We start from the raw sequence: 25877 nt of genomic DNA, 5'->3' as shown, positions 1-25877 counted from the left end.
GAGCGTTAAAGAGCGCCTCCTGGAGTATCGTTAAGGTGAGGGGCAAAGTGGTAAAGTATATGTATATGTGATTGTGTGGGGTTAGGGGCGAGGCTGTAGAGGGCAATATGAATTTTGTGGCTTGCTATGGTCCAAAGTGTGTGAGATTGCAGAGATGGTGGTGTGAGTTTGGGTTTCGTGGGGGTCCTGGCACAAACGTATGTGCGCTATTGTGACGAAAAGTAGCCTATTGTTTAATCGGGTGTATTAACTATGTTTGTGGAAACTTTCAGCCAAATCGGTTGAGCGGTTTTTCCGTGATTGAGGAACAAACATCCGAACATGCAAACATCCAAACACACAAACCCACAAACCCACAAACTCACAAACTTTCACATTTATAATATTAATAGGATGTGAATTCTTCTTTGAAAAAAATAAGACACCCCCTGAAAATAAGACATGGCACATCTTTGGGAGCAAAAATTAATATAAGACACCGTCTTATTTTCGGGGAAACAGGGTATTCATGAATTAAAAATTAAAATATAAAAAAATGTGTAGTTGCTTTATTTCACCATGGTCTTGTACCTAGGTATAACACTGGTTAGACTGGTGTCGCCTGTTCCTCAGTTATAGCCCTTGCATGAAGGTAGGGACTGTGCTGCAGGAGGATCGCCACGTTACAAATCCCCGAATAGTCATGGATGGGTGACAGCAGTATTTACGCAGGAGAATAGTCAGGACAAGACGGAGTATAGTCCAGAACAAGGATCGGAGCACACAACAGCAAGAAAACAATCCGAAGGGCAAGGAAGAAGAAGCGTGGACAGGAACAAGGCCGAAGTCAGGATCAGAGTCAATCTGGTTTCAAACCAGAAACAACAGGACCAGGGTAGGAACTTCAATCACATCAAGGTTTATTTCCATCTCGGACAGTCAAGGGTTATTTTTGATGATCCCTCAGACCTACTCCTGCCAATCTACCAGAAGAGAGAGGGACCGTAGGATCAGACTACACAGGATTTGGTTTGTTGTCTGATACTATGGAGACAAAATAATAGGACATTTCTAATAAAGGTTATTTGTACAATGGAATTTTTTTTGTTTTAGATGGATTAAAGAAATCGAAAAAAAATGACTCGTGAACATGAACATAGTCTGGAGGTTGCAGAGCAGCACACAGATTCCCAAGTGTACACAAGTGCGGTATACGGTGCTCCGTGCAGTGACATATGTCAAAGTAATTGTATCCCATCAATATGTCTAGGCGAGAATAGCAACGTATAATGAGAGCGTCACGATTCTCTGTGTGCTTTGTGGCCGCATACAGCTGAAAGAGTCACGTCATGAGGAAAACTGCTTCAACGGCATATTGCTTCTGCATACATGTCTGTCTTCTGGGTGAGCATCACAGGCCCCACCCAAATGTGATTGCATGGTTGAGCCAGACACACATCCCTAGGGCTGGGTTCACATGGGGTTTTTTGGACTGGATTTTGGTGTGGAATCCAGCTGAAAAAAACTCCTCCCATTGCCTTCAATGGAAGCCGTTCACTTTCTTTTTCCACGAACGGGAAGAAACCGAAGTGACCTGCCCTTTCTTGCCGCGGGTGAATCAGCCGTGGAGTCCGTGGTGCGATACTCCCTCCCGACTAGTCCCATTCATTTGGGCCTAATCCGGAACGGAATGCTGCAACAGTCGCGGCTAGCCACGGAGGGTGTTTTTTGGTCCGAATTTTGAGGTGGCTTCCCACCCACGTTAAAATCCAGTCCAAAAACCCCATGTGAACCCACGCAAAAAAATGCAGCGTAAAAAACCGCAAAGAAAACACTGCATTTTCTGTCGCTGAAAAAAATGCACATGTACATGCGTTTTTCATCACGTTTTTCAGTTTTGTGCTGCAGAAATTTATATGAGTTTTCTGTTGAGTTTTTCATGGCGTTTTTTCTTGCGTTTCTCACGTGCAATAAAGATAATTGAAAGGCTAGGTTGAAAATCCTAAGAAATTATGGCCCTCTGCTATTTAGGCCGGGGCCCCACGGGCCGGAAACGCAGCGATTTGGCCACGGCGGAAATGCCATGGGAAAAATCGCGGCGTTTAACAGTACTTGCAAAGTGGATGGGATTCATGTGAATCCCATGCCTACTTTATGTAAAAAAATCGCAGCGCGGACATGTTGCGGTTTCGAAAATCACAGCATGTCAATTATATCTACGGAAACGCCGGCGGCATTCCCATAGATATAATTGTACTAGAAGGTCCGTGGAGGAAAACTCCATGAACTTTCTGTTCAAAGCACTGCGGGAAGAACCGCAAAGCGTTCACGCCGCGGTTGTTCCAGCAGTGCTTTAGCGTGGCGGTTCCGGCCCGTGGGGCCCTAGCCTCAACCAAGCAAAACATTGAGTTTTTGTCTGCGGATTTTGATGCTTTTATCATTTATCACGCTGCGTTTTTGCTGCGGTTTTCACACTCTCCATAGAAATCTATGGAGGGAATAACTCAGCGTTTCCGCAACTATAGTTGACATGCTGCGTTTTTAAAAAATGCGAACGTTTTTGAAAAACGCAGCTTTTCCACTGCGTTTTTTATCTGCAGTGCGGGGCTAGGATTAGACAAAATTGCATTTACTATGCTAGTACTGTGAAACGCAGTGTTTCCGCAATGCCCAAAAACGCGGCGTTTCCGCCCAGTGGGGCCTTGTCTGAGGGAGCCGTCATCCACATAACGGAAATTTTTCCCAGCTTCAGGAATTTTTCCTCGCTCAATAATTTAGCTTTGGAGTCTGAAGCTGAATTTTCCACTTGTCAAAATTCTGTGCCAAATTCGCACCTAAGATCAAGTATGACGCTTATTTTTCTGCTGACTAAAAATAAGATAAGCTAGAGAAGAAATCAGCGTATGACTCCCATTGAAATCAATAGAGGTCCGGAATTTGAAACGGAATCCGATATCTATTTCATTTCCTTATATCCATTATTCAGATTTATTTTATAGAGGTGACCCAATAATAGGAGGAGCCGTAACAGGAGCGACAAGGAAAGGGTTACATGGAGGCCGCACAGGTGACCACAACGTTATATAAGAGCTGATGGTGCCGGCTGGAGTCATGAGGTAAGATGGAGTGGTGGAGGGTGTTGCTGGTAGCCTGCCATATACTAAGGGCTTTGTCCAAAAACCACCATGGCCTACACAAGAGGCCGCAGGTAGAATGTGGGCTGGAGAACATGCAGGTCATTGTACCGCACCACCTGAAGGGGAATGTCAAGATGAAGGTCTTAAGTAAGTGGTCAGGGTGTCTCGTGTGACTTGTCTGAATGTGGTCTGGACTGTTCTTACCCTGTAGTTGAAGACTGGTCTGTACTTGCCTTGTGTCTGAGGAGGAACCATTTTTATTCTAATATTCTCCTATTTAACTCTTTGCTGCCACAGCCATGTTATTACTTTTTGAATTTTTTTTTTCTTTTTTTACTTACAAAAATTTTAACTCTAGTTTGTTCACAAAACCATATGAGGGCTTGCTGTAATTTTCTGAGATAAATTATACTTCATATTGGTACTATATGATGTGTTTGATGCGCATGGAAGCTGGAAATTCTGCAGGGTGTGGGTATGGTGGTAACAATGATATATTGTGCCCCCGTTGCAAACCGCAGTGCGGGCACGCTGTGATTTATAAAAACGGTGCAGTTTTGGAAATTACACATGCAATTATATTTACGGAAATGCAGGTGGCTTTCCGTAGATATAATGGTAACTGAAAGTCTGTGGAGGAAAACTCTGAAGTTTCAGTTCAAAGCGCTGCGGGAAGAACCATGATGTGTTCCCACCGCGGTTTTTCCTGCAACGCTTTAACACTGTGTATTGTTCCGTGGGGCCTTAGCTTAAAGAGGACCTTTCATGGATTTGGGCACATGCGGTGTTATATACTGCTGGAAAGCTGATTTCAGCGCACTGTTGGCTTTCCCGATCTATGCCCCAGGTGAAGAACTATCGGTCCCGGTACCATAGCTCTTCATCGTCAGAAGGGTGTTTATGACAGTCTGTCAGGAACGTCCTTCTGCACAGCAGTGCCTATAGTACTGTATACAGTGTGAGCGGGGAGGAACGCCCCATCCCTCTGCTCGCAGTGCTTCGTCCATAGATGAGTATTATCACACTGTACAATGCTTTAGGTGCTGCTGTGCGGAAGGACATTCCTGACCAAATGTCAGAAACGCCCTTCTGACGATGAAGAGCTACGTTACCGGTACTGATAGCTCTTCACCCGGGGCACAGATCGGGAAAGTCAACAGTGTGCTGAATTCAGCGCACTGTCGTCTTTCCAGCGGTATATAACACCGCATGTGCCCAAATCCATGAAAGGTCCTCTTTAAGTCTGGCTTCTTTCTCCACTCGAAAGGATGGATGCCAGATGGAAATGCTCCAAATGAACACCTGCGGATGGTTTTTTACAACCCATCGAAATCAATAAGTTTAAGGATGAACTGTCTGAAATCAGATTTTTGCACAGAGAGTGAAATGCAGGTGTGAACCCAGCCTAAGGCAGCCCTATATAGTTATTTTTTAAAAAAAATTAACTTAGCAAAATTGAGTTGCCATATTCTGACACGTGTGGTTTTTTATTTATTTTTTCATGGTTTGCAAGTGGACAGATACCAGACATAAGTGTGACCCTAGCGTAAGGTATTTTTGGTTTTTTTACCTGATACGGCAATCCCCACTTGAAATAGGCCTATGGCCTGGGTGCCTTCAATAGGCTCCTGAGTGTGAAGTCAATGGATATCTGTCCCACTATCTTGTTCTTGGGACAGCAGTCTTGCCAATGATGTTTGACTGAGGCATATAAAGGGTTGATTCCTGAGATCAGTGACCTGGCTGCTATAGTGCAGTGGTGGGAGCCATCTTATTATCATGGCATCCGGGAAACCATCTGAAGACGCCCGACCCTGCCGTAGTAACGTAACTATCTGTCTGCAGCAGACTTCAATAGTTACATAGCAAATATTCCATAGACTGGGAGATGTATCTAATACCATCTGATAACTTGGTTAGAACTAGCGGGTGGTGTGCAACAGTGCTGTAAAGCAAACTCTTGTTCCATCCATTGACCCATATTCTGTCTTATTTTTAGATAAAGATGGCAAAATGGAGATTCTGAGAAATGATCCTTCCTGTGGTATTTGGGTGACCCAGAAAAATGACAGTGTGATCATTGGAACATCTTACGATGGCTGCTTCGTCTCACAAACCGTAGGTCCTTGGGTCTGATCATGCAGGTTGTTGTATTGGGGCTCTATAAAATGCTCCCAATTCCATACAGAACCATTGGGAAAAAGTGGTCAATGTTTATCCTAGCCAGAGAGGTATTTTTGGGCCATACCACCATGTATGGGGTACCGTGCACAGTGTACCTATAGCTCCTTAATATTGGTGGTATTGGGCCATCTGCATTTGCCGTCTTCTTGGAATGTGAAAACTGAGTTTAATATAAATTTATTTTAGGACGCTTACTTTGTATTGACCCTTGGGTTCACCACAAAACAAGATGATGGAAAGAAAGTCACTGTGAAGAGGAAGATAGCCTGTGCTATAGAAACCTGTGAGTATTTTGGAATAACCAAGCCTTACCATACCATATTGAGGTTGATGAAAGCTAGGTCCCTGGAGTGACTTAATCTGGTTGGCCCAAGGCACTCCATTCTGAAACTGTAGCTGTCAACTAGAAGTTGTGCTGGTGTTTGGTCTGACCTATCGGGGTGCAGGATCATAGCCAGGGTAATGATAGGAGTCCTTCGGTATTTCTTAAAGGGAGTCTGATAATTAGGATCTAGATGTGTTGAGTATCCGGTTGGCTGTGGGCCAGCACCTTTGCCAATCAGCCGTTTGGAGGGGCCATAGTACTGACAAGGACGGACTCCTCTTCACAGGAACCAAGGTCACATGGCTATACAATGTACAATGCTGAGCTCTTGTGTGACGGCTCTAATAATCCCCTCTGTAATGCTACAGCTACCTGGGGTTCAGCTCTCTGGAGATGGTGCAGTAAGTAACAGGTCCAACATGGTGGCCTCAGTGATCATGATTACTTTTGGTAACAAGGGCCTAGGCTGGCACAGTGAGGAGATTGCGTTGATGTGTTGGGACACTACTTGCTACTTGTCTCCATTTGATGGTGTTTTTGGGTGGCCTTTGTGTTGAATAAAGGCACAGAAGACTTGGTTGCAGTTGAAAAAGGCATAGCTCGCGGATCAGTTTACTTATCAAGATTCATCCATAGAGACAGTTCACTTATGATGGCAGGTTCCACATACCGCACATAACAAACACTGATGGTTGTGGCTTTCTTCAGTCCTCTGGCCCTTTCCATTGGAGCGAACCCTGTGACTTAGTCCTCATTTCCATCCGCTGTGGGGGAGAGAGGAGATGTGGGATACCTGAACTTTAGCATAGAAATGGTCAAAAATGAGCAAGGTTATTAACAAGACCATTTGCTTGTATCTTCTGGACAGGTTTGAGTGAACAATTGACCAGTAATATAGTAGAAACCATGTTAGAACCTCATGAAATAGTACAAGACACAGTATACACTAATAAAATGGCAGTAGCCCTCTTAGACCTGTGACGTGGGGGCCACTAGAGCCACCAAATCAAAAGTCCTACAGCCATGAGCATTGGACACATTGCAATGTCACCTTATTAGGTCATGGTCTATCAGCCATCTATGAAAATCCAAAACTTGTATAGCCCATAGTTATTAACGTTTCCAAACTTGGACATGATATCACAGTTGGAAAATGGTCAATGTCTTAGAAACACTACCTGGTTTGGGGTCTGGACTTGCATACCCTTATTTTACCAACCTAAAAGAAGAAACTCAGGTTCTTTGGGAAACTTTTCTGTTCCCAGACCATGACTCTCCACCTCCGGACCAGTGCGACTCTATTGTAAGGCCGAACAGACTGAGCTGTGCCGGTTCCCAGGACACGTGTGCAACTTTGGGCTGCTGCTATGACCGCACCGATCCTACTAATCCATGCTACTATGGAAACAAAGGTGTGTCGTGTGTCGTGTGTCGTGTGTCGTGTGTCGTGTGTCGTGTGTCGTGTGTCGTGTGTCGTGTGTCGTGTGTCGTGTGTCGTGTGTCGTGTGTCGTGTGTCGTGTGTCGTGTGTCGTGTGTCGTGTGTCGTGTGTCGTGTGTCGTGTGTCGTGTGTCGTGTGTCGTGTGTCGTGTGTCGTGTGTCGTGTGTCGTGTGTCGTGTGTCGTGTGTCGTGTGTCGTGTGTCGTGTGTCGTGTGTCGTGTGTCGTGTGTCGTGTGTCGTGTGTCGTGTGTCGTGTGTCGTGTGTCGTGTGTCGTGTGTCGTGTGTCGTGTGTCGTGTGTCGTGTGTCTTTAATAATCTTCCCCCACCACCATTTTTTGTGTTGTACTGGTTACTAGGGTTGAGCAATCGGGATCAGAAAAGATTGGATCCCGATCGAGCAAATGTCACGATCTGGATCGGCTTGAAAATGATTGGAAATCGGATTTTGAAATCTCAAGATCGGCTCAACCCTAAAAGTGACTCTTCCCATAGAGAAGCATTAACTAGGGTTGAGGGATCAGAAAAGATCGGATTCCGATCGGCAGTCGAGCAAATTTCACGATCGTGATCAGGATCGACTGGAAAATGATTGGAAATTGGATTTTAAAATCAATCTTGAAATCTCAAGATCGGCTCAACCCTAATGGTTACCAGTAAATTAGTAACTGGTATTGACTTTGTAAAACGCCCCTCATGCTTCCATTGTCTGGTACAAGCTGAGCAGAGGTTGCATAAATATTACTGAATGTGTCATTTAATGTGGTCAATGTGGCGATATATATTGGCCGGAGCTTCTTATACCCATAATACCATTCCCGCTATGGTCAGTATAGGGCAACCTAATAACCATGTTCTTATAATGCACCGTTGTCCCCAGTGACCGTCCGCTGCACACCAGATGGCCTCTTCTCCATTGCCATTCCAAAGACCCTGACCATGCCTGACATTGACCTGACAACGGTGCGACTACAGGAAAGTGGCAGCGCCGAATGTAACCCAGTGGCTGGCAATGACGACTTTGTACTCTACCAGTTCCCGATCTCGTCTTGTGGAACCACATTAAAGGTAAAGTGTTCTATGGTACAGTTATGTAACTTGTTCATATTTACTTGCTCAGGGTTAGAGACTTGGTGGCTTTCTTCCAGAAATGGCGCCACATCTATCTGCTGGTTGTGTTGCGTTAGTAATCCTATTGATGGAGGTGACAGCAATGTCAGTCATGTATGGACAGGGATGGATTGTAGAAGGTATGGGGAGGGGAGAGGGGGGTATCACTTTACCTATGGTGACTTTTTGGTAACTACTGCACTAATATGTCATAGGTAAATGGAGAGCAGGCGGTGTATGAGAACCAGCTGTCGGCTACCAAAACCATACTAACCTGGAATGGGGTTTCCATCTCTAGAGACAGCACCTTCAGGTAACTGATCAGCAGAGCTAAACTTGTCACGCTAAAGAATATCCTAAATGTTCCTTCTGTTCCTCTATTAACCCTCCTGGAAATGCTTGTTGACCTACGAGAATTAATCTGCGGTTTTCGTTGGAATGATCGTGTACAGCATCTTAAAGGGATTCTACTACCTAATACGGGTGTATTTTAGTATGTTGTTTGGGTGATCAGACCCCCTAAGGGGTCTAGAAATAATAGCTCTAAAAATAAATTTGTAAACTTAAAGCTCTTACTTTGTAAAGCTTTGACTTTGTACAGGTAGTAAAACATAAGAAACTATAGAAATTTGGAATTGCTGTGATTGTACCAACCCATAGCCCTGAATCATGAGCCATCTTTCTCTTGCTTTGGAGGACCTTGTATTCCCATGTATTACTTGCAATACTTAGAATTTCCTAGGGAGGTGCTGTAGGAAAACTCCCTACCTAGACTGGCAGGAGGCAACATGTTCAGCTTAAGTGACTTTGTAAGAGTTACTCTTTGGATGACACCACTGTCTGAACCTTACATGTACAGAATAACTAAACTGTGTCCTAGTAATAAGGTATTTGGGTCCTATTTCATGATTCTTCTGTCCTGCAGGTTATTGGTTCGCTGCAGTTATTCAGTCAGTGGTTTCCTCCCATTGAAAGTGGATGTAGTGACCCTACCGCCCCCACCAGCTGTGTCCAGTGCCGGACCCCTTGAGTTTGAGCTCAGAATCAGCTTCGGTAAGAGATTTAGGGCTGGAGTCATACTATCATAATGCTGCCTGCCTGTATCATGGACTCCTTGCATCCAAGACATGTAGATTGACTGAAACACAGAGTTGTAAAGCTGGAGGAAATGGTTTACTAAAGATGTCAGACTTGGCCAATTTTTATTTATCTTTTTGGCGGGTGGATTTAGAGAGCTTTATTAATAAAGGCAATGTTGGTAAACATGAAAGTAAGCCAGCTTTGAGCTGGTGTAGAGAGAAGGCGTCTACCTGCTAGCAAGTTGCACCAAATGTTTCACTCTGTGCACAACTTTAGTCCTCCATAGGTCATCTTATTACAGTGCCTTACTTATTGCAAAAAAATTTCTTTAGATTCCACTTATGAGGACTACTATAAAGACTCTGACTATCCAGTGGTTAAAGTACTGCAGGAACCCATATATGTGGAGGTCAGAATGCTACAGAAATCAGACCCAAATCTTGTCCTGGTCCTACACCAGTGCTGGGCTACACCATCCCCTGACCCTTCTAATAGCATCCAGTGGCCAATACTTGTGAATGGGTAAGTAATGGTTATTTGGGGCTGTTCTACAGAATCCATTCTGTAACCCTATCCTTCTACATTACACAGGGCAGAGGTAGCAATTCCTACTGGGCTCTGGGGCTAAGGGGGCCCCAATAGCCTTTCTGCAAGTAGTCTAGAAGGCATACTACAAATTGGGGGGGGGCCATAAACCTCAAGTTGCACCGCTATACCCAGAGTTTTTGGGCTTTACTTACAGGTGTCCATTTACTGGTGATAACTACATGTCCGACCTGATTCCTGTTGCCCCAAGTTCTGATGTGACTTTCCCTTCTCACTACTCCCGGTTTAATGTAAAGACTTTTACCTTTGTGGATCAGAGGACCAAGGAGTATCTCGGAGGACAGGTATAATCTGATATAAAATTGGTCAATAGCTTGCTACCCTAAAATACTGTACAAATTACTAGATAAACTTGGCTCTGTGCTGCCTCGTGTGGCCACATGTAACTTTTCTGTGTTACCAATGAAATATCTGTACGTCTTTGCTGATTCATTTGTGGATGTAACTTATATTCTAGGTGTACCTTCACTGTAGTGTTTCGGCCTGTGTTCCCTCTCCAAGTGACAACTGTGTTGCGTGTTTTAGAAGTAAGTCTATGCTGCCGATCCATTATAAGAACATACATGCAGCCAACTTCACAGGGAAGGGGGAGGCTCAAAGTGCATTAGTGCCCCAACGTAAACTAAAAATCCACGCTATTTTTTTTTTTTTTTTTTTTACCTTTAGGGAAAAGATCTGTTCAGGCATTAAGGAACGAGAGTCAAACCATTTTGGTATCTTCAGATCTTCCCATCTACTTTGAGAACTCTCCGCCAGAGGCACTGAAAGCTGAAGAAGGTGAGTTAGCCCTACATGGGCTACCTTGTTACATTTGCATAAAACCAAATTCTTGCCAATACTTGGCCTTTAAGGAATTGATTCCTATGAAGTTAGTTAGGAAATGTCTTATATACCACATTGGTGACTTTAGAGTTAAAGGATCTTCTCCAATCTCCATTTCGCCACCGTTTTTGAGAAATCAGTGCAGTTAGTTTTGTGGCCTCATATGCTCATTACTGTCAGTTGGGCAGTGTCTGGCAGAAACGGCCAAGGTGGCGTGACTTGCTAATCAGATGCATAGTGTAAGAGCTCTGAATCACACAGCCTTGCCTGTTCCTGCCAGGATCCACCCACTTGACATTGCAGAGCCTAACAGGCTTATCAGGTTCTAAAACTAACTGCATTGATTGCTCAGGAATGGTTGGAGCTAGAGAAAAAAATCCAACTGTGCTGAAATCTGAGCACAAACTATGGAGGTGATTAAGTCTTGGGCAGCTGTTGAGCACATCTTGTTGCCTGATGTATACAAGAAGTGTGTAATATAACTAAAACTACACTGCTCGAAAAATAAAGGGAACACTCAAATAAAACCTCCTAGATCTGAATGAATTATTTTCATTGAATACTTATTTCTGTACAAAGTTGAATGAGATGACGACAAAATCACACAAAATCATCAATGGAAATCAAATTTATTAACCAATGGAGGCCTGGATTTGGATTCGTCCCCCCCCCCCCACCCTCCCCAAAAAAAAAAAAAAATAGTGGAGAAACACACTACAGGCTGATCCAACTTTGATATGTCATTGAAACATGTCAAAATGAGGCTCAGTAGTGTGTGTGGCCTCCATATGACTGTATGACCTCCCTACAATGCCTGGGCAAGCTCCTGATGAGGTTGTGGATGGTCTCCTGAGGGATCTCCTCCCAGACCTGGACTAAAGCATCTGCCAAATCCTGGACAGTCTGTGGTGCAACATGACATGCTGGAGGTGCTGCCAGGAGACAGACCAGTACACCAGGAGACGTGGAGGGAGCCATAGGAGGGCAACAACCCAGCAGCAGGACCACTACCTCCACCTTTGTGCATGGAGGAACAGGAGGAGCACTGCCAGAGCCCTACAAAATGACCTCAAGCAGGCCACAAATGTGCAGGTGTCTGCCCAAATGATTAGAAACTAACTCTGAGAGCCTGACGTCCTCAGATGAGGTTTTTTCTCACAGTCCAACATCATGCAGGATGCTTGGCATTTGCCACAGAACACCAGGATTAGCAACTTTGCCACTGGCGCCCTGTGCTCTTCTCTGATGAGATCAGGTTCACACTAAGCACATGTGATGGCATCTGAAGACGCCGTGGAGAGCAATCTGCTGCCTGAAACATCCTTCAGCATGACCGGTTTGGCAGTGGGTCAGTAATGGTGTGAATGGTGTGATTGACCTTTCTTTGGAGGGCCGCACAGCCCTCCATGTGCTCGCCAGTGGTAGCCTGACTGCTATTAGGTACTGAGATGAGATCCTCAGACCACTTGTGAGACCATATACTTGTGCGGTTGGCTCTGGGTTCCTCCTAATGCAGGACAATGCCAGACCTCATGTGGTTAGAGTGCGTCAGCAGTTCCTGCAAGATGACGGAATTGACGCTATGGACTGGCCCGCCCGTTTCCCAGACCTGAATCTGATTCGGCACATCTGGGACATCATGTCTCGCTCCATCCACCAACGATACATTGCACCACAGACTGTTCAGGAGTTGGCAGATGCTTTAGTTGAGGTCTTGGAGGAGATCCGTCAGGAGACCATCTGCAACCTCATCAGTAGCATGCCCAGGCGTTGTAGGGAGGTTATACAGGCACGTGGAGGCTACACACACTACTCAGCCTCATCAGGAGCATGCCCAGGTGTTGTAGGGAGGTCATACAGGCACATGGAGGCCACACACTACTCGGCCTCATGTTGACATGTTTTAATGACATATCAAAGTTGGATCAGCCTGATGTGTGTCTTTCCACTTTAATTTTGGGGGACTCTAAATCCAGGCCTCCACTGGTTAATAAATTTTATTTCCATTGATTTTTGTGAGATTTTATGGTCATCACACTCAACTTTGTACAGAACAAAGTATTCAATAAGAATATTTCATTCATTCAGATCTAGGATGTGTTATTTGAGTGCTCCCTTTATATTTTTGAGCAGTGCATAAAGAAATTACAAAACTTCAAAAATCTAATAGCAGAAGTCTATAGAAGGCAAAGCTTGATCTTCTGGTTTGTTTTTCCACCAGGTATCTTTGGAATCAGAATTTCCTGGGCAGAGACTTTGATCAATGGTGGAGCTGCTGTTATGGGGATCCTTGCAGTCGTCCTTCTGACTCTGGCCACGTGGACTCTGCACAGACAGCAGAGATCTAGATCTGTAATGATCAGCAAATCTCCTTCTGTGAAGGAAAAGACTGTACATGTCAGGACAATATTCCAATAAAACTATAGATGAACCCAAACCTAAGAAATCTGCAATGACTGTCTGTCTTGGTTGATTATAGTATGGCTAAGAGGCACTAATGAATCATTGACCTGAATTTAATAATTTTTTTTTTTCTTAGTTCCCAGTATAACTAGCAAAAATTATCTGGTTATTTGGCACCACTTCGGACCAAACCATTGGCTGTCTAACATACTACATAGAGAAAAGAATAATTCTCCAGAAATGCTCTTTACAGCAGTGTATCTGTGGGGAGGCAGACTCCTTCTCCTCCATGGAATATTCTCATGAGGCTTTCTTGACCATGAGACATAAACTGTGCGTAAACTAAGTCTTCTAGCAGTAGTGAGTATCTCCACTAGTGCAATGTATATACAGTCTATAGCTTCATGACTGGCAGGTTCTCATCCTTCTGTCCTCCAGGTACAAGGGAGAACATAACAATTGTGTTCTGTGGCCCTAACCTACAGCTGCATGTTTGACTATAGCCTCACTCCCTGAGCCCTCCTAAAACAAATCAAGTGGCTGCCTCGGGGATCACAACATGGCTCAGAGACCCAACAACTTGGCCAACTAATTTGTCCCCAGAACAAACTGTTCCACATCTCAGGGGAAGTTGGAGGAGGAGGAGGAGGTGTCCACTTGTAACCAGGTCCAGCAACCTATGGAGGACCCACAAGGTGTCTCTTCCAAATAGGAGGAGGTCTGTTGTTGGCAGGGCATGGTACAGATTTTGCACTGGGGCCAAGGAGCTTCATGGTACTCCTCTGCTCAGGCGCACAGAGGAGCAATACCACATGGTCAGGGATGTGCATCCCACTACAGTAGTCCACCAGGGGCTTTCTTTCTGCAAGTCTACTTCAGGTAACTAACCTGGTCACACTCTGACCCAGCTTGTCTGTCCTACAGATTAAGAGTTTCTGCATGGGCTGCAGGAAGCCTAAGAAGCTACTTTTTATGTCACCGACACTACTCAGTTGTCCCTACATGGCAGAACTAGAATGATATATCCTAGTTATACGGGTCTGCTATTGTTCACTCAACCACTCTGTTTCTAGACATGGGCATCTAGTCACCTAACACAGGACCCCTTTCTCTTGGTCCTCATGAGCACAGCTCCCTTGGGAAATTATGCTCAGGATGTTTACCATGGAGCAGGCTAGACCCTTTTTAGTGACACCCTTCTCCCCCCCCCCCCCCCCCAAGGCTTTAGCAGACCAACAGAATTGTTGCTTCCAAATTTCTGCCAATGGCTTGGGAAGGCCAAGACTAGTCCCTAGGGCACAATGCAACGTCCATAAAGGCATGGTTGGCTTCTGTTGTGGAAGAACATGACTGGTCCACACAAAGCCACATCAATGTTCTGGATGAATGAACAGAGATCCCCATTGACACCTCCAAAACTTCATGGGAAGAGTTGTGAGCAGCTCTATATTGCTGCCTAAGGATTTAGAAAGGGATATCACAAAGCTCATGTAGGTGTCACAATCCTTGTAGATAATGTGGGATCTTGTCCAGAGTTAATAGTCCAGCCAATGGCATATTGACTCAATACTGAGGTGGTGCCTCCACTGCTTATGGGCTCCTTGGAGCTCTGTTTTACGTATAATGTGAGGAATTGTGCCATTTCGCCCTGGCCTCCAAGGTGCAAGGTTTCCGCCTTCACCTTAGTCACCCGGCCGCAGCCTCTGGCCTCGCCACAGGCAAAACCGCAATCGCCTTCTTACCTTTACCGTCCAATCTCACAACCAGAGAGAGGACCGGTCTTATAGGATAATATGAGACAAGCCTTCTAAAGGGGTTAGCTTTATTAACCCAAGGGGTCGATACCAGGCAGCCGGCATACATAATGATATACACTGGTGGATACAAGCTTATACGGTTACAGAAAGGTATAATACAGTACAGTAAGGTAATAATAGAAGTTACTCCTATGGAAAAGTTATGGTCTCAGTCACATTGTCCCATTAAAGTGAATATATCAGAGCTGCAATACCACAGTTGCCAGACAAAGTATGACAATTGTGCCTGGTATACAATATAGAAGCCATACTACTTGTCGAGTACCATGGTTCCTTCAAATAGTAGTTCAGTGAAGGTCTAAGGAGTTGGACCCCACAGATCTTAAAATTACGGCCCATCTAAAGAATAAGTCATCTATATTAAAGTCTGAGAAGATCCCCTGGATGAATGCACCCTGTAGTCCTTTTTGCCAACTACATAACTTTTTAAAGCGAATGTTGTCTCCTTTCCTCTGCCCTCCAGTTGATCCTTGGAGTCAGGCTCCATATTGGTTTGGCTTCCAGAACAAAGTAAGCCATGTATCATCACACACTTCCCAAATTAGTGCAAGAGTCCCAGATTTCAGGTACTGTTCTACAGTACCTGAAACAGGTCTTGTTGCCCATAGCAACCAATCACTGTGCATCTTTAATTTTGTTACAGCATTTTAAGGTTCTGTTATCTGGAGCAGGATGTTTCTATTCTTCCCTCTCCATAGACTTCTATAAACTACAGCCAGTCTTCACTGGTCTGAGTAGTTAACTGATCAGTTTAAGAGGGGGATAGGAAAGGAGGTACATTTTTAAAGTCTTATATCCATCTATACTATTCATTTATGGAAAGATAACATTGAAGCAGTGATTTAAGTCAAAATCCCAGACAGAAACTGGAAGAATTAGAATTATTATTGGTTTTCAGGATATAGCAGTGACAGCCTATCCCTAGTGTTACAGTATAAATGCCTATCGGTGTAGAATGAGTGTCATGTTAATTTAAGTTACACAAGTGTTCACTTAGAGCTCAGACTCAAAAATTAAGATTTAAACAGTTTTATTTGAGAATGCATCAACTATTCTACAACAATTTTATATTGTAAGTCAATCACAATCAGGGTCCAACCCTTGTTGACTCACATAGACTAACCATTATTTATTTCACCCACATATTCTGTAACTGTGCTCACAATCTAAATGTGGAAATAGTTTGCCCATGCGGTGCAAATACACAGAGTCCACACTGGGTCTAGGGTCAGTGAAATCACCATTCCTCTAGACCAGGGGTAGGGAACCTTTGCTCTCCAGCTGTTGCAAAACTACAACTCCCATTTTGCATACTTGCTCTGTTGTTCTTGGAACTCCAATGGAAGTGAATGGAGCATGTTGGGAGTTGTAGGTTCACAGCAGCTGGAGATCCAAGGTTCCCTACCCCTGCTCTAGACCTTAAAGTCGTGGCAGAGTCCAAACTGCATCAGCACCTCATTTCCAAAACATTGAGGGACCACCCAAAGAAAGGGGCAGTCAAGCCGAAGCTGCAGACGGTTGTCTTCATCCTGTATTTTTATAATGTTCACATCATTTGTATGTCCTTCCACATGTTTTTCAGCATCATCTTTAACCCTTGGATAGGAAGCTGACAGTACTTTCAGAGCATCTTAGTAACAGGTCAGCTCTTTTTGGCAGGGTTTGATAAAACGTATTGACATTATTACAATTCATTCATGGTATACTAATGCAGAATCTCTAATATGCACCTCTGTACAGATTACCATCATTCATATTACCTGTCCCCGTTAGGGCTCACAATCTAAACTTAGAAATACAGTTCGCCCATGCGGTGCTAGTGCACAGAGTCCTCACTTGGTCTAGAGTCAGGGAAATCACCATTCCTCTAGACCAGGGGTAGGGAACCTTTGGCTCTCTAGCTGCTGTGAAAGTACAACTCCCAACATGCTCCATTCACTTCCATGGGAGTTCCAAGAACAGCAGAGCAAGTATGCATGTTGGGAGTTGTAGTTTTGCAACAGCTTGAGAGCCGTACGTTCCCTACCCCTGCTCTAGACCTTCAGGTCCTGGAAGAGTCCAAACTGCATCAAGCACCTCAGGGGACCCATTCTAATGAAGACAATGTCCTCCGCCTGATTCCAAAACATTGAGGGACCACTCAAATAAAGGGGCAATTGAGCCGAAGCCACAGACGGTTGTCTTCATCCTGTATTTTTAGCTATTCACATTACAATTTATGTGAATTTTTTTTACCAGTAAGTAGAAAAAAAATACCTACCTGATAGTACTGTACACTTCTATTGTCACTGTATCTTACATTGTAAACCTCCGACAGCCTTCTTGAGGGCTCTTTAATAGCTTCTAATTCATGTTATTGTCAAAACCAAGTGATAAATGGCCAGAGGGCTTGTGAGATGAGTGATCTGAATCTAATGTGCCCTGAAAAGTTTGTAATGGATATAAAGGTCTGTACTGTGGCCCTAATGATTGGACGAGTAATAAATATCTCGAATAACAGTGTTCTTAATGTGAATTACTGTATATACTCGAGTATAAGTTGACCCGAATATAAGCCAACCCCCTTAATATTGCTACAAAAAACGGGAAAACTTATTGACTCCAGTATAAGCCGAGGGGGGAAAATGCATGACATTGTTTGTGCTCATGTTAATCCTAGCAGGCTTTGGGCCTATATGGTAATATCCCAGACCACGTGACGTCTGGGATATTATCATACAGGCCTGAAGCCGGCTCGGATTAACATTGGATCCTGGAGAGGTGAGTAAAACTGATTATTTTCTCTCACCTGCCCTGGGGCTCCGATTATTATACTTGGGGGTCTGAAATGTTATGGGGTTTAAAAGGAGGGGAGTCAAAAACGAAAATGAAAAAATGCCATCTGCGGGAAGGGGTTAAAGGGGCTCTATCATTGGGAAAAGTCATTTTTAACTAATCACATCCTTGCATGGCCTTTAGAAAGTCTATTCCACACCTAACTTTTGTATGTAAATTGCCTCAGTGGTTTCTGAATGAGCCAGTTTTTATTCATATGCTAATTAGTGGTCATAAAGTGGCTCCATGATATTAAGCAGGAGCGGAGGCGGTGTTAGATATGTAAATCTACTGTCCGTCTTGGGTCCTCTGAAATCTAGGAGCTATGCCATTGGTCCCATAGTCTTAGCACCTAAATGAGTGTGGACAAGTTATGGTCCCGTAATCTCCCCCCATACAGAATGATTATAGATCCATAGCATAGAAGTCTTGGACCGCCATGAAGACGCCGTTCACTGGCTCATGTGTCTCTGACTTTCATCCTTTTCTCATGCACAGTCCTAACTTTCCATTTCTGTCTATTTTCTGGTTTATTGTATAAATGAGTAATGTCTTGTATGCAGAAGACATTTACACATTCCCATCACGGGAGTCTGAACTTATTGTTAGGATGGCAGCAATGCGTAATGAGATGTGTCATCGGTGCGTGCCCGTGCATCACAGCAACAGGTTTGTTTGTCTCTATACATTATTTATGCTCTGACATAAGACATTTCAGATGTGAATGTGATGCTAATTGTTGCATAAGGAAAACTAATAGAATTTAGGAGACGGAGACGGAATCATAAACGTCTGTCAGGGAGAGAAATTGAATCAATGGGCGCCGCTGAATAATGCCAAGGTTAGCGCTTGTATATGTATCTGGCCAACTGGGTATCTACAATTCTGGGGTGGTGGACCTGAATACATGGAACAAGTCAGCCACAGCCAAAGTTTATACTTGTAAAATGGGGCACGGATCAGCCCTCCGGATCAGGGGCTGCATGTGCAAAAAGAAAGAAAATAGATCCAGCTCCAGCCAAAATATTCTAATAAAACATGACTTTTAATATTGTTCTCTTAAAAAAGTTTTTTTGTATATCTGTACAGCGTAATCACCTAAGTGCAATAAAAAATATATCAAAAATTGAAAAATGCAAAAAAAATGTCAATCCACAAAAATATTAAGACAAAAAAACCCACAAAACCTACATTGACATGACGATACCGCTGACGCGTTTCGAGGTGTTGTTACCTCTTAGTCATCGCTATGACTAAGAGGTAACAACACCTCGAAACGCGTCAGTGGTATCGTGATTGACTAAGAGGTAACAACACCTCGAAACGCGTCAGCGGTATCGTCATGTCAATGTAGGTTTTGTGGGTTTTTTTGTCTTAATGTTTTTGTGGATTGACATGTTTTTTTTTAGAGAACAATATTAAAAGTCATGTTTTATTAGAATATTTTGGCTGGAGCTGGATCTGCGGTGGACCTGAAGCCTGCAAAAAAAATAGCAGGGATTAGGGTGAGTTCACACAGAGATTTTTGTCAGCGGATTTTGACGTGGAATACGTCTCACAATCCGCCTGCCAAAACGGCTCCCACTAACATTGCTGATGTTAGTGTTTGGGCAGTAGGACCATCCTATCAATATAAGTTTGTGTGTTTGGATGTTTGTTCCTCAATCACACCCGAACGGCTGAATGGATCACACACACCTACATACTGGCCAGGAAGCGGTAATAGGCTACTTTAAAAGTGTCTCACTCACCCCAAAACGCCACCGCGACCCTCCTAAGTTGTCTCCTGCTCCGCTGTCGGCCCGGGCATGACGTCACCGCAGAGACTTACACACAGCTGCTATTGGTGCATGCCGGTGTGTGGGCGGGATAGGGAGCCAGCACAGTGGCCCATAGGTTGGTGCCGAATTGTGGGCGTGGCCAGCGCGTTGGAACCCAACGCTGAACATGGCGGCTGCCCGCATGCTCCAAACACCGCTGACATGCCGGCCGTCCACACATGCAGCAGTGCATCCAGCCCGAACACACCCAGCCGCACCTACCAGCGAACTGTGTGGCCAGGAACACACATGCCACGGGAAGGACCGCACATGCTCACTGAAGCTGTGGCCACAAGACACACACCTCCCCATCATGTAAATAGTGAGTACTGCGGGAACAGGTAAGGAGAGGGGTCAGATTGCACATGTGGAAAGGCGGGGGAGGGGGTACATGTAGGAGGTGACTGTAATCTCTAAAGGTGGGGGGGGAAGGGGAGAGCTGGGGGCGTGGGTGGGGGGAAAAGGGAGGGCTGGAGGTGCAGCAGTGGGGCCGTCGGGTCCCAGGCCAAGATTCTGTGGGAGTGGCCTGTGCCGACCTCAAGTAAAGGGCCGTGGGGGGCCACGGGCGGCGCTGCAGGTGGTTTGCGCAAGGGTGAGGGGACAGCGGACAAAGTTGCGGGTTATAGCTAGTATCCCATAAAACTAGATGTTTTTTAGTTCTTTAAGCAAAATTGAGCATCATCCTTAAAGGTGTTATTCAGGAATTACAGGGGTTTTTTACATTTGCGCCCGGGGGTTTATTCCGGTGGAAGTCTTTGCCACATGTGACGGCTGAGGCCTCAGTAGCCTAAAAAAAAGAACCGGGTTGTCACTTCCATACATCACCTGTGTCATCCTGGTTCCTTTCCTTAGGCCACTGACTGGTCTCAGCGGTCATCTGTGATCAGGACTTCTGCCGAGACAAACTCCCTAGTTCCAATGGACCAAACAATGACCTGGGATACCGGTGGGCCAGGGACGGGTGAGTATGTGGGATTTTTTTTTTTGTTATTTTTTTCACCTTCCTCAGGCAACTGGAAAAAAAGCTGTAACTCCCAGACAACCCCTATAAAACTTGAAAAAAAATTAAGATTTCGTTTCGTAGGCAAAAATCATTCAGCCCTCCATTCTTCGTATGTCTTCCTACAGTATATCAATCCTTACTAGAGGATTGGCCTGGATCCTGGATTATTGCTAGAAGAACTGAGGGCAGCAACTGTGACCGAAACCCTGCACCTCCTTCATTTTGTTATACTTAATATGTTATATGTAAAGTCATCACCGACCAGTGTGCGCTGTGTCCTAAACTACAAAGCCTGCAGTTTTATAAGGGCAGCTCTGGGGGTTGTGTTATGTAGGACGAGCCATAACCAGAGTCCGCAGAGTCCTCTGACCCAATTATTTCTCCATAACTGCTGACAGTAGGAATATTTTTTAATAGTGTTATCTATCTGCATTACGTGTTGAGTTTGGTTATATTGACCAAAGACACAGCCGAAACAACGAAGACAGGGCCAAAATGGGTGACGGTATCTCAACTTAGATATTGTATCCATAAAATATCCATCGTATTGTATTAGCTAATAGGGAAGCCTCTCCTACATAGACAATAACTAAAGACGCTTGATGCTGAGTCACGCTGAATATGCGAACACAGTAAGTAAGCAGCCATTTTTCTTGTGGCCTGTGGGCATGCACAGTCGGCTCTGCCCGAGACCTAGAAGTTTGAACCCAGTTCTGGAAGAAGACGCGTAAAGAGGACGTTCCTAAAGAAGATGAAGGCGGCACTGGAAGAAGACGGCAGAAGAGGCGGTTGCAGAAAAAGATGGAGGCGTCACAGGAGAGAGTTCTCTGGCAGCATTGAGGACGCCGCCACTGCTGTTTGAGCACTGGGACCCGCCCCCAATGCTGCGAGAGAACTCATTTGCATACTGGTAAAAACCGGTATTTCTACCGAACGGCGGGCCGGAGGTGACTGATAAAGGTAGGAGACGAATGGCCTTTCTTAAGGCTATTCCGAGGTGGTAACTATAAAAAAAAACTTATTATAATGGTAGAATCGATTTAACGTAATTTTTGCTGGGTTTACATTTGGAAATTAAAACTGTATTAAAACTGTGACCTAATTTCATGCTGTATAATTGCAAATTTGCACAGTTTATATCTATGGATGGCTCGGGGGGAAGGGGGGTATAAAGGATGAGGTCTCCTTTTTGCAGTTATAGAAGGAGTTTTTAATATATGGTAGTTATTATAATTGTGCGTCATGTTATACAGTCATTTACATATCTATGGCCTCATAAATAGTAACAAGAGTTTGGAGGCAATAAGAACAAATTTTCACAATATAATCTGTTACTTTGGAAAGAAAACATAAGTTACCGTTAATGATGCACACAGCGTCTGTAGCCAAACTGTAGTCAGAGGGGGAATACAAAGTGTCTATGTAGAGTGTAAGCTCTTATGTACAGGATCCTCTCTCCTGTAGAGTGTAAGCTCTTATGGGCAGGGACCTCTCTCCTGTAGAGTGTAAGCTCTTATGGGCAGGGACCTCTCTCCTGTAGAGTGTAAGCTCTTATGGACAGGGACCTCTCTCCTGTAGAGTGTAAGCTCTTATGGGCAGGGACCTCTCTCCTGTAGAGTGTAAGCTCTTATGGGCAGGGACCTCTCTCCTGTAGAGTGTAAGCTCTTATGGACAGGGACCTCTCTCCTGTAGAGTGTAAGCTCTTATGGGCAGGGTCCTCTCTCCTGTACAGTGTAAGCTCTTATGGGCAGGGTCCTCTCTCCTGTACAGTGTAAGCTCTTATGGGCAGGGTCCTCTCTCCTGTAGACTATAAGCTCTTATGGGTAGGGTCCTCTCTCCTGTAGACTATAAGCTCTTATGGGCAGGGTCCTCTCTCCTGTAGAGTGTAAGCTCTTATGGGCAGGGTCTTCTCTCCTGTAGAGTGTAAGCTCTTATGGACAGGGACCTCTCTCCTGTAGAGTGTAACCTCTTATGGGCAGGGTCTTCTCTCCTGTAGAGTGTAAGCTCTTATGGGCAGGGTCCTCTCTCCTGTAGAGTGTAAGCTCTTATGGGCAGGGTCCTCTCTCCTGTAGAGTGTAAGCTCTTATGGGCAGGGACCTCTCTCCTGTAGAGTGTAAGCTCTTATGGACAGGGTCCTCTCTCCTGTAGAGTGTAAGCTCTTATGGACAGGGTCCTCTCTCCTGTAGAGTGTAAGCTCTTATGGGCAGGGTCCTCTCTCCTGTAGACTATAAGCTCTTATGGGCAGGGTCCTCTCTCCTGTAGACTATAAGCTCTTATGGGCAGGGTCCTCTCTCCTGTAGAGTGTAAGCTCTTATGGGCAGGGTCCTCTCTCCTGTACAGTGTAAGCTCTTATGGGCAGGGTCCTCTCTCCTGTAGACTATAAGCTCTTATGGGCAGGGTCCTCTCTCCTGTAGAGTGTAAGCTCTTATGGACAGGGACTTCTCTCCTGTAGAGTGTAAGCTCTTATAGGCAGGGTCCTCTCTCCTGTAGACTATAAGCTCTTATGGGCAGGGTCCTCTCTCCTGTAGAGTGTAAGCTCTTATGGACAGGGACTTCTCTCCTGTAGAGTGTAAGCTCTTATGGGCAGGGACCTCTCTCCTGTAGACTATAAGCTCTTATGGGCAGGGTCCTCTCTCCTGTAGAGTGTAAGCTCTTATGGGCAGGGTCCTCTCTCCTGTAGAGTGTAAGCTCTTATGGGCAGGGACCTCTCTCCTGTACAGTGTAAGCTCTTATGGACAGGGACCTCTCTCCTGTACAGTGTAAGCTGTTATGGGCAGGAACCTCTCTCCTGTAGAGTGTAAGCTCTTATGGGCAGGGTCCTCTCTCCTGTAGACTATAAGCTCTTATGGGCAGGGTCCTCTCTCCTGTAGACTATAAGCTCTTATGGGCAGGGTCCTCTCTCCTGTAGAGTGTAAGTTCTTATGGGCAGGGTCCTCTCTCCTGTAGACTATAAGCTCTTATGGGCAGGGTCCTCTCTCCTGTAGAGTGTAAGCTCTTATGGGCAGGATCCTCTCTCCTGTAGAGTGTAAGCTCTTATGGGCAGGGTCCTCTCTCCTGTAGAGTGTAAGCTCTTATGGGCAGGGTCCTCTCTCCTGTAGAGTGTAAGCTCTTATGGGCAGGGTCCTCTCTCCTGTAGAGTGTAAGCTCTTATGGGCAGGGTCTTCTCTCATGTAGAGTGTAAGCTGTTATGAGCAGGGTCCTCTCTCCTGTAGAGTGTAAGCTCTTATGGGCAGGGTCCTCTCTCCTGTAGAGTGTAAGCTTTTATGGGCAGGGTCCTCTCTCCTGTACAGTGTAAGTTCTTATGGGCAGGGACCTCTCTCCTGTAGAGTGCAAGCTCTTATGGGCAGGGTCCTCTCTCCTGTACAGTGTAAGCTCTTATGGGCAGGGTCCTCTCTCCTGTAGAGTGTAAGCTCTTATGTGCGGGGTGCTCTCTCCTGTAGAGTATAAGCTCTTATGAGCAGGGTCCTCTCTCCTGTAGAGTGTAAGCTCTTATGGGCAGTGTCCTCTCTCCTGTAGAGTGTAAGCTCTTATGGGCAGGGTCCTCTCTCCTGTAGAGTGTAAGATCTTATGGGCAGGGTCCTCTCTCCTGTAGAGTGTAAGCTCTTATGGGCAGGGACCTCTCCTGTAGATTGTAAGCTCTTATAGGCAGGGACCTCTCTCCTGTAGAGTGTAAGCTCTTATGGGCAGGGTCCTCTCTCCTGTAGAGTGTAAGCTCTTATGGGCAGGGTCCTCTCTCCTGTAGAGTGTAAGCTCTTATGGGCAGGGACCTCTCTCCTGTAGAGTGTAAGCTCTTATGGGCAGGGTCCTCTCTCCTGTAGAGTATAAGCTCTTATTGGCAGGGTCCTCTCTCCTGTAGAGTGTAAGCTCTTATGGGCAGGGTCCTCTCTCCTGTAGATTGTAAGCTCTTATAGGCAGGGACCTCTCTCCTGTAGAGTGTAAGCTCTTATGGGCAGGGTCCTCTCTCCTGTATAGTGTAAGCTCTTATGGGCAGGATCCTCTCTCCTGTAGAGTGTAAGCTCTTATGGGCAGGGTCCTCTCTCCTGTATAGTGTAAGCTCTTATGGGCAGGATCCTCTCTCCTGTAGAGTGTAAGCTCTTATGGGCAGGGTCCTCTCTCCTGTATAGTGTAAGCTCTTATGGGCAGGATCCTCTCTCCTGTAGAGTGTAAGCTCTTATGGGCAGGATCCTCTCTCCTGTATAGTGTAAGCTCTTATGGGCAGGATCCTCTCTCCTGTATAGTGTAAGCTCTTATGGGCAGGATCCTCTCTCCTGTATAGTGTAAGCTCTTATGGGCAGGGTCCTCTCTTCTGTAGAGTGTAAGCTCTTATGGGCAGGGTCCTCTCTCCTGTAGAGTGTAAGCTCTTATGGGTAGGGTCCTCTCTCCTGTAGAGTGTAAGCTCTTATGGGCAGGGTCCTCTCTCCTGTAGAGTATAAGCTCTTATGGGCAGGGTCTTCTCTCCTGTATAGTGTAAGCTCTTATGGGTAGGGTCCTCTCTCCTGTACAGTGTAAGCTCTTATGGGCAGGGTCCTCTCTCCTGTAGAGTGTAAGCTCTTATGGGCAGGGTCCTCTCTCCTGTACAGTGTAAGCTCTTATGGGCAGGGTCCTCTCTCCTGTAGAGTGTAAGCTCTTATGGGCAGGGTCCTCTCTCCTATACTGTAGAATCTAAACTTTTATAGGCAGGGGCCTCTTTTCTATATACCAGTATTAAGTTTACTATATTACACACAGGTTGCTACATTGCAGTATTTCCTGTAGAATATATAATTTTTCACTCTTTTCATACATACATTTTCTGCTATTTTCATAATTCCGCACTGTATAAATATTCTTTAATTATGTGCTGACCAGATAGAACATTATATTCTGGGTACAGAACTCTCATTGTTCTCAGACTTTCTTATTTGTCTATTCCTACCAGTCCATATGTTTTCCAGTGATTGCACAAATAATATTATCTGTTAGAAGACAGAAGAATTTACTTCATTTCACAAGGGGGCAACAAGTCCTCAGCTAAACATAACACATGATTTTTTTTATGACTACACTGCCATCTACTGGGTAAATATCAGAATACATTCATTTTTATTTTATTTTTTTTAAAGAAAATATATTTAGATATTTGCGTATATTTCATAGCCGTCATCCAGGGTTAGATTTAGGGGGTTTACCCAGGGAGTTTAGTGTAAATTACGTCTTCTGTGGATTTTTTCAAGCTGTAATTGGGGTTTTGGGGTCACATAGTCAGATCACCTGGCCCAACTCCACCCTCCTCTCCAGTTCTCAATGCTATGGAGGTTGGTTGACTATAGAAGAATCAACCCGCATAGCACAAGTAACCT

At 45.0% G+C, this 25877-nt stretch overlaps 1 protein-coding gene across 1 annotated transcript; it reads left to right on the top strand.

Annotated features, from left to right (window-relative positions):
* Positions 1-3100: 3100 nt before the first annotated feature.
* Positions 3101-13099, top strand: LOC142196210 (zona pellucida sperm-binding protein 4-like). Its single transcript, XM_075266428.1, has 12 exons — positions 3101-3263; positions 5116-5234; positions 5487-5583; positions 6891-7037; positions 7944-8131; positions 8389-8486; positions 9099-9226; positions 9586-9775; positions 9996-10143; positions 10317-10386; positions 10526-10636; positions 12903-13099. The coding sequence occupies exons 1-12, from the start codon at positions 3101-3103 to the stop codon at positions 13097-13099; spliced, it is 1656 nt and encodes a 551-aa protein (XP_075122529.1).
* Positions 13100-25877: the final 12778 nt, after the last annotated feature.

The sequence above is a fragment of the Leptodactylus fuscus genome, chromosome 2 (genome assembly GCF_031893055.1).
Source record: "Leptodactylus fuscus isolate aLepFus1 chromosome 2, aLepFus1.hap2, whole genome shotgun sequence".
Taxonomy (NCBI): Eukaryota; Metazoa; Chordata; class Amphibia; order Anura; family Leptodactylidae; genus Leptodactylus; species Leptodactylus fuscus.
The sequence above is the reverse complement of the archived record's forward strand: the minus strand, read 5'-3'. Positions and strand labels throughout refer to the sequence as shown.

What these genes read in the sequence shown, in the direction of transcription:
- LOC142196210 (XM_075266428.1), top strand. Translation starts at nt 3,101, where the DNA reads ATGGAGTGGTGGAGGGTGTTGCTGGTAGCCTGCCATATACTAAGGGCT. An exon ending in CTTGTGGAACCACATTAAAG is followed by an intron (nt 8,132 to 8,388) that starts GTAAAGTGTTCT and finishes AATATGTCATAG; the next exon opens with GTAAATGGAGAGCAGGCGGT. An exon ending in TGGCCAATACTTGTGAATGG is followed by an intron (nt 9,776 to 9,995) that starts GTAAGTAATGGT and finishes CTTTACTTACAG; the next exon opens with GTGTCCATTTACTGGTGATA.